The sequence below is a fragment of the Fukomys damarensis genome, unplaced genomic scaffold (assembly GCF_012274545.1).
Source record: "Fukomys damarensis isolate Sample0158 unplaced genomic scaffold, DMR_v1.0_HiC HiC_scaffold_13, whole genome shotgun sequence".
In the NCBI taxonomy this organism is placed as follows: domain Eukaryota; kingdom Metazoa; phylum Chordata; class Mammalia; order Rodentia; family Bathyergidae; genus Fukomys; species Fukomys damarensis.
The window spans coordinates 33,089,740-33,097,205 of NW_022900925.1; the positions used below are offsets into that span (position 1 = coordinate 33,089,740).

At 46.2% G+C, this 7,466-nt stretch overlaps 1 protein-coding gene across 4 annotated transcripts in view; it reads left to right on the top strand.

Moving 5' to 3' along the window:
• The window catches only part of LOC104859522 (C-Jun-amino-terminal kinase-interacting protein 4), a 52,620-nt gene that overhangs the window by 33,805 nt on the left and 11,349 nt on the right, over positions 1–7,466 (top strand). For all 4 annotated transcript variants that reach the window (XM_010620172.3, XM_010620174.3, XM_010620173.3 and 1 more), the window contains 6 exons: positions 1,701–1,919; positions 2,113–2,308; positions 3,272–3,400; positions 3,918–3,998; positions 4,528–4,595; positions 6,852–7,000. In XM_010620172.3, the coding sequence (XP_010618474.1) occupies positions 1,701–1,919; positions 2,113–2,308; positions 3,272–3,400; positions 3,918–3,998; positions 4,528–4,595; positions 6,852–7,000 (842 nt within the window). The remainder of the gene's footprint in view (positions 1–1,700; positions 1,920–2,112; positions 2,309–3,271; positions 3,401–3,917; positions 3,999–4,527; positions 4,596–6,851; positions 7,001–7,466) is intronic.

Consider the following 7,466-nt stretch of genomic DNA (forward strand, 5'->3'; position numbering starts at 1 on the left):
TCATCTAGGAGCCTCAGAGAGGCCTTCTTTTCTGTTGTTCACGGTGGTGGGGTGGGGGCATAAACAACACTGTATCAAATGGCTGGGCTCCTCTGGCACACTGGGTTGAAGGGGCAGGCCTACTGGAGGGTTTGATATAAATTTTAATGATGTGAATAAAAATTTCTGAGCTGAAGTTATACAGGCTTAGTTTTTGGGGTTTTTGTTTTGTTTTGTTTTGTTTTTGGTACCGGGGATTGAACTCGGGTCCTTGCGCCTGCAAGGCAGGCCACTGAACCGCTGAGCTAAATCCCCGGCCCTATACATGTTTAGTTTTTTTTTTTTTTTAACGCTAGACAGTTTTTTGTTTTTTTTTTTAATTGTTTCCTTTTATTTTTTTTGGTACTGGGGATCGAACTGGGGTCCTTGCGCTTGCCAGGCAGGCAGCAGTACCACTGAGCTAAATCCCTGGCCCTCATGTTTAGTTTTAAAATGTCTTACTAATATATAACTTTAGGCATTGTATAATTAACTTTTTCCTTTCTAGTTTTGTTCCTTTTTTGTGATACTCAGGGTCTTTGCACTGAGTGACAGCCCCTTTTGAAAGTTTTTATTTTGAGGCAATGTCTGGCTAAGTCATTAGGTTGCCCATAGCTGGGCTCAAACTTGTGATCTTCCTGCCTCAGCCTCCCAGAGTGCTGGAGGACTTAACAGGTGTGTGCTGCCCTGCCCAGCTTAAGCTAATTTAACTTAACAGTAGTGGGTAAATGGCCATATTTCAAGCACTAATCTTTTTTGTTTTTGTTTTTGTTTTTTGTACCAGGAATCAAATTCAGGGCTTCGTACTTGCCAGGCAGGGGCTGTACCACTGAACTATATCCCCAGTTTAAGTAGTAGTCTTGTTGGATAGGGGAAGGGCAATAAGGGAATAGAAAAAAAATGTGAGATAATGAAAAGATGGAAATAAAGTGCTTGTAGATGGGGAGGGGAGGAGGGGGTGAAGAGAGGGCAGGGACAAGGGGAAAAAATGAGAACCAAGACCTGTCATGTAGAGAGGTACAAGATCCCAACAATGAATGTAACTGTACTGTATCCCTAAAATGTACCAATAAACTCAAAGCTGAAAAAAAATTTTTTTCTTCTGACTTGATGTCTGCTATAGTTATCAGACTTTTTAAAAAAATTTTTATTAAACGCATATTTAAACTGACACTTGGGCTGGACTTCAGAGTAATCGGAGCCTCATTTCATGCACGCCCAGTACACCGCTCATCATCAGACTTTTAGACTGGTTTTAACTTCATGCGGCTACTGAGGAACTTGTTAAAGATAGAGGTGCCCTCTCTGACAGTCTTGGTTTTTTTGTTTGCAGTTCTGTTAATATTTTTCTTTTTAAGTTACTGTCCCATTTTGTAGAGATCAGCTTGAGTACCTCCTCTAGTTGCTTTAATTAAAATAACAAAGTTGTAGAGTTTACTTCATTTTTTTCTCCCTTTTGGCGGAGGTGGTACTAGGATTGAACCTAGGGGTTCTCCCTCTATTGCTGAGCTGCACCTCTAGCCTGTTTGCTTTTGTTTTGAGACAGGGTCTTGCTGAGTTGTCTGGGCTGCCCTTGAACTTGATCCTCCTGCCTCAGCCTCCCGCGTCACTGCGACTGCAAGCCTGCACCATTGTACCTGGCTCTTACTTAATCTTAAAAGAAAATTTATCTCATTTTTCAGGAGCCCGGGAAACAGACTACCCCGCAGGAGAGGATCTTTCAGAATCTGGTCAGGTGGACAAGGCGTCCTTGTGCGGAAGCATGACGAGCAACAGCTCGGCCGAGACGGACAGTCTCTTGGGCGGCATCACAGTGGTCGGTTGCTCCGCAGAGGGCGTGACAGGCGCTGCCGCTTCCCCTAGTACCAACGGTGCTTCCCCAGTCACAGACAAGCCCCCAGGTACCTCCCTGCACGCTGGCCTGTGGTGCCTCGCTGTGGACTCGCGATCTCCAGCAGCAGGGAGGGAAGAGCTGGGCGGAAGTTGCCGAAGTGACTGTGCAGGAAATGGAGCTCTCGGGCTCGCCGGGCACGCATCACAACGGGTTTGTGTCGGGGACGTGTTCACACTTGGAATACTTTGTGTGTCTCGCAGAAATAGAAGCGGAAAATACGGAGGTGGACGAAAGTGTCCCAACCGCGGAGGAAGCCACGGAAGCCACCGAAGGCAGCGCGGGGTCTGTGGAAGACGCCGTGGACGTCTCCCAGCCCGGTGTGTACACCGAGCACGTCTTCACCGACCCTTTGGGGGTTCAGATCCCCGAAGACCTGTCCCTGGTCTGTCAGTCGAGGTACACGCCCCAGGCCGCGGGCTCGGGAGGGGGGGTCTCCTGCCCCGATAGAGCCACAGTGAGCCTGAAGGAAACAGTGCTGTCTTCCATCCTGTTAGTGACTCTTGGCCATCCTGTTCCCACTTCCACTGTCACACCCACTTGTTACCAGCAACACTGGCCATTGTTTAAATTTGCAATGGCTTTCAGCTTCCCTCTTGGGCTTTAATAGTGTTTTTGAATTTAGTTTTTCTGCAAATATTTTGTTAGAAAACAGTTTGGTTCTTTCACTTGACTTTTATTTTAGATGGCCTGAGATGAAGGTCTCTCTAAACTAGATTCTTCTTACAATGTAATATTCTTTCTCTTAGTGCACACTAAGGAAGAGTCACTAGGAGTCTACTAACATCTGATTGTTAATTTAGGAACTGTATCATGCTTTTTTGGCACCGGGTATCGAACTCAGGACCTCGTGCTTATGAGGCAGGTGCTGTACCACTGAGCTAAATCCTTGGCCCCAATGATGTTTTCATTTTGATAGCGCAATTATATATTTCTTTCTTTTCTTTTCTTTTCTGTTTTTTTTTTTTTTGGTACCGGGGATCGAACTCAGTTCCTTGTGCTTGCGAGGCAGGCAGCAGAACCATTGAGCTAAAATCCCTGGTCCCTAATTATACATTTCTTACAAAATTTGCTCTGACAATCTAAAAGTTTTCTGACAGAATATATAAATGTATTTCAGTTTATTTTAGGAAAGTCTTTTTTTTTTTTTAGGAAATTCTTTACATATTGTGTGTGTGTGTGTGTGTGTGTGTGTAAATATTTAAGCATTTAGCACTGGCACACTGGCTTTTCTGAATTTCAGTATTTTATTGTGTGTTTGCGGGGTTTTGGGTAGTTACAAACTTACATGTAGAAAATTCAGTCCCTAAAAACCATTGTGACTGCTGACTCTGAAGTTCTTCCTGTGGGTCATCTTTGCAGTAATGATTCCGACGTGTATAAAGACCCGATATCCTCAGTGCTGCCGAGTGAACAAGACCTGGTGAGAGAGGAAGCCCAGAAGATGAGCAGTCTGCTGCCGACCATGTGGCTGGGCGCTCAGAACGGCTGGTAGGTGCCACACCCTTTATCTGCTGGCATCTGGATCCCCCTGTGTGTGCGTGTGTGCGTGTGTGCGTGTGCATGTGCGACAGCAGAGGACAAGTGCAAGTGAGAAGCACAAAAATGTGTTACACAAAGAAACATAGATGCACAGAATTTGAGGTTTTGTTGCAACACTTCATAGAGTGGACTTGTATTTGTTCTCAACAGTAAACTATATTTCTCTTTGGTCATAGAAAGTTCTCTCTATGGTATTCTCAGAAGGGATGAATAAGATTTTAGAATCTGAGTGATTTAGATACGGGATCCTGAAGAGCACCAACGCCAAACCTTGGTGTGTAGGTTAATAGACTGGGATGCTGGCAGGAAGGACCCAGGATTAAACCAGTGTGTTCTGCTGCAAGAAGGCCGGACCCAGGCATAGCTTTTCAGGAGAGTGGCGGGGAGAGGAGAGTGCGGCCGGGGGCCGCGGGGCGGTGTGCACGCCCGTGTTCCTCCGCCTGACCGGCCTTGGCTTCGCCCCCAGCCTGTACGTGCACTCGTCTGTGGCCCAGTGGAGGAAGTGTCTCCATTCCATCAAACTCAAAGACTCCATCCTCAGCATTGTGTAAGTGCCCTCCCTTCAGTTCTAGAAAAGTAAGTAGAAGGGGAAACTTGCCAGCGTGGTTCCTCACCATGCTGTAGTTGTTCAGTACTTCAGGGAGAGAGCCGATACCTGTTCGTGTGCCCCTGTCTTACAATATTCTCTCTAGAGCTGGGGATTTAGTTCAGTGGTTCACCACCTGTCTCGCAAGCACAAGGACCTGAGTTCGATCTCCAGTACCGAAAAAAAAAAAGAATATTCTCTGTAGTTTGTGGGGTGTCCACTGGGGACTCAGGTGCTAGTCCTGCTCCACATGCAGATGGGTGAAGATCTGACTGGGGCACTCAAGGTGTCTGTGCCGGGAGGGCGTCTGACGCCTGCCAGGAGAAGCGTGGCTGAGACCCCTTGCCGGCCGTTTCTCAGCGCGATACCGTCCCATTCTGAAGGCAGCTTGTCCCGCTGTTCAGTGTGTGCTGAACCACTGGCCCCAGAGAGGCTCTGCGGACGCCTCTGTGCCCGCACGTAGGCCCTGAAATCCGTCTTCTGTCTGCAGGCACGTGAAGGGGATCGTGTTAGTGGCCCTGGCTGATGGTACCCTCGCCATCTTTCACAGAGGAGTTGGTGAGTGGCTCTAAACAGGTGACACCCACACCTGCACTGAGTGGTCACTTGGCAAGGCATTTCCAGCAGGTTGGCTTGTTACGTTTTAAAGAAGTGGTGTTTAACAGGAAAACGAAAACAGATTTAAACTAAATAATGGCAGCGTATGACATCAGTAAATATGAGAGTGGTAAGGTAATGGTGTACCCATGGAAAGTGTGTTTACCATGGTGACCAAGAGTTTCACATTCTCTGATACTCTATATAAAGTCTTTTTGGGGGGGTACTGGGAATCAAACTCAGGACCTTGCACTTGCCAGGCAGGCACTATGCCCCTGAGCTACATCTCCAGCCTATAATGTCTTATGGAGGCATTTGTTTTACATTCATATACTTAATCAATTAGAAAAAAGTGAAGAGGATATTTTTTTCTATTCTCCTGTGTCTTAAAAATAATTTTCATCTTTTGTATTTATAAAGTTTTTTGCTTGGTTTTTTTTTTTTGTTGTTTTTTTTGTTTTTGTTTTTTTTTTTTGAAACAGGATCTCACTATGTAGTTGAGACTGGAACTCACTGTGTAGCCCAGGCTGGTCTCGAACTCACAACGATCCTCCTGCCTCAGCCTCCTGAGTGCTGTTGTTTGGTTTTTTGAGGCAGGTCTCCCTATGTAGTTCATTTAAGATGACCTTGAACTCATTATATAGCCCAGGCTGGCTTTGAACTTGCCCGTGATCCTCCTACCTCAGCCTTCCAAATGCTGGGACTACAGGTATGCACCACCACGTCCAGCTACATGTCGTTTTTAAATTCCTCTTTAAAACCACTGTTTCTTGCCTATGGCAAGATGATCACGTCTCCTCCAGCATGGGCTCCATGTTGGGTTCGAGGCCAGTCTGAGCTATGTAGAGAGCCTGTCTCAAAATACTAAACAAAACAAGAATGTTTGTTTTTACTGTCAAAGGGGGAGAGGTGGTGGTATTGGAAAACCTGCCTTAACTAGATTAAATTAAGGAAATTGAGTACATGTCACTTTATAACTTCTTACTATGTGTATCAACCAAAAATGATAGTTCATTTCCTACGTGCTAGATCAGTAGATCAGGGAGATATTAGGAAGGAGTGGGTAAACTGAATTGGGATTTTTCTTGATTTATTTATTTTTTTCTCATTGAGTTTATTGGTACATTGAATTTGGATTTTAGCAAGGCATTTCCACAAGTCTTATCCTTCTGGGCTTATAGATAGGATGTAGATGAATCCTAGATGCCATTTGTAACTGAGGTTGCTGGTTAATGATGCTGTTTTATTTTGTTCAGACCCTTTACAGGATTTCCTGTATTTAATCTTTCCTGTAACCTATGAGGAACACTCCGCATTTTATAGATGGGAAACTGAGGCACGGGGCATGTTAGTCACCTGTGCAGGGCCCCTCAGCTACTAAAGAGCTAGAAAAAAATGAAATGGAAATGTTTTGACAAGCCAAATTCCAAATTTTATTGACAGAACAGAGTGGAATACATTCATGGAGTATGGATCAGTGCAAAGCCCTGCATTTGGGTTTAAGGGAGCAGGCTGGGAGACGCGTCTCCTAGAGACTGAGGACTCCCTGGGGTGGAGGAATTTGAATACGAGTTCAGTAGGTTCAACCTCAGAAATAAAGCGCCCAGAGCAGGCAGGGATGACCTGCGCCTCGCGGCCAAGTGGCGTGTGGTGTGCGTGGCGTGGCCGAGTCAGGGTGAGGCCCACGGACTGTGGGGCCAGAACTCACGCCAAGGCCACCGCTGTTGAGAGAAGGCAGATCTGTGACAAAGAAGTTAGAACTATTTATTCTGTCCACTGTGATTCTGTGTGAGCATCATGTCAGAGCTCAAAATACTTTGGATTTCAGATTGAGGACTTTCAAACCATATGCCTTATTCCTAAAGGGTTAACAGTGAGTCCCCTCAGCTTCTCTCCAAATGTGAGATGTTGCCACCCGAGTAGTTGTAAGACCTTTTTGCGGGGAGGCTGTACAGTGCTAGGATCCCAGCACCTCCCACATTCTAGGCAAGTACTCAGCCCTGAGCTCCAGCCCTGGCCTAGGTCCATTCTAATTCTAAAACTGTGATTGAACAGGTAGCTTGTTGTGATTTATCACGTCTCTGCTTGGGGTCCTGGGGGGCGGGTTGGCTCAAATGAGCTTCAAGGTGACTTCCAGCCGTGTGCTGGTGCCGGATAGAGGTGCCTGGTCCTGTGAGCGCCTCAGCAGGTGCTAACCGAGACCTCGTTCCTGTGCAGATGGGCAGTGGGACCTATCCAACTATCACCTCCTGGACCTGGGGCGGCCCCACCACTCCATCCGATGCATGACCGTGGTGCACGACAAAGTCTGGTGTGGCTACCGGAACAAGATCTATGTGGTGCAGCCCAAGGCCATGAAAATAGAGGCAAGTCAGCCGCGCTCCTCGTACTCACAGAGACTGAGACGGCCACAAACATCTTTTGCTTCTTTAGAAATTCTTACCTGGATCTGTATTTTAGGGCACTTGATGTTGTGGCTTTCTGTGTTATTCCAGCTCCCTGCTACTTTTACTGTGAGGGTGGGAAGTTTTTGTTTTTCTGTTTCGAAGGAAGGAGGATCCACACAAGAATGTACATAAGTATCTGTGCTGTAGATGATTATGTGTTTTATGTGAATACTTGTTTTTGTTTTCTTTTTCCCTGAGATACTGAGGATTGAACCTAGGGCCTTATGCATGCAAGGCAAACACCCAGCTACTGAGCTACATCCCCAGCTCTTTTTAAAACTTTGAGCCAGGGCCAGGGATTTAGCTCAGCAGTTCCGCTGTCTGCCTCCCAAGTGCAAGGTCCCAAGTTTGATCCCTGGTACAAAAAAAAAAAAAAAAAAAAAAA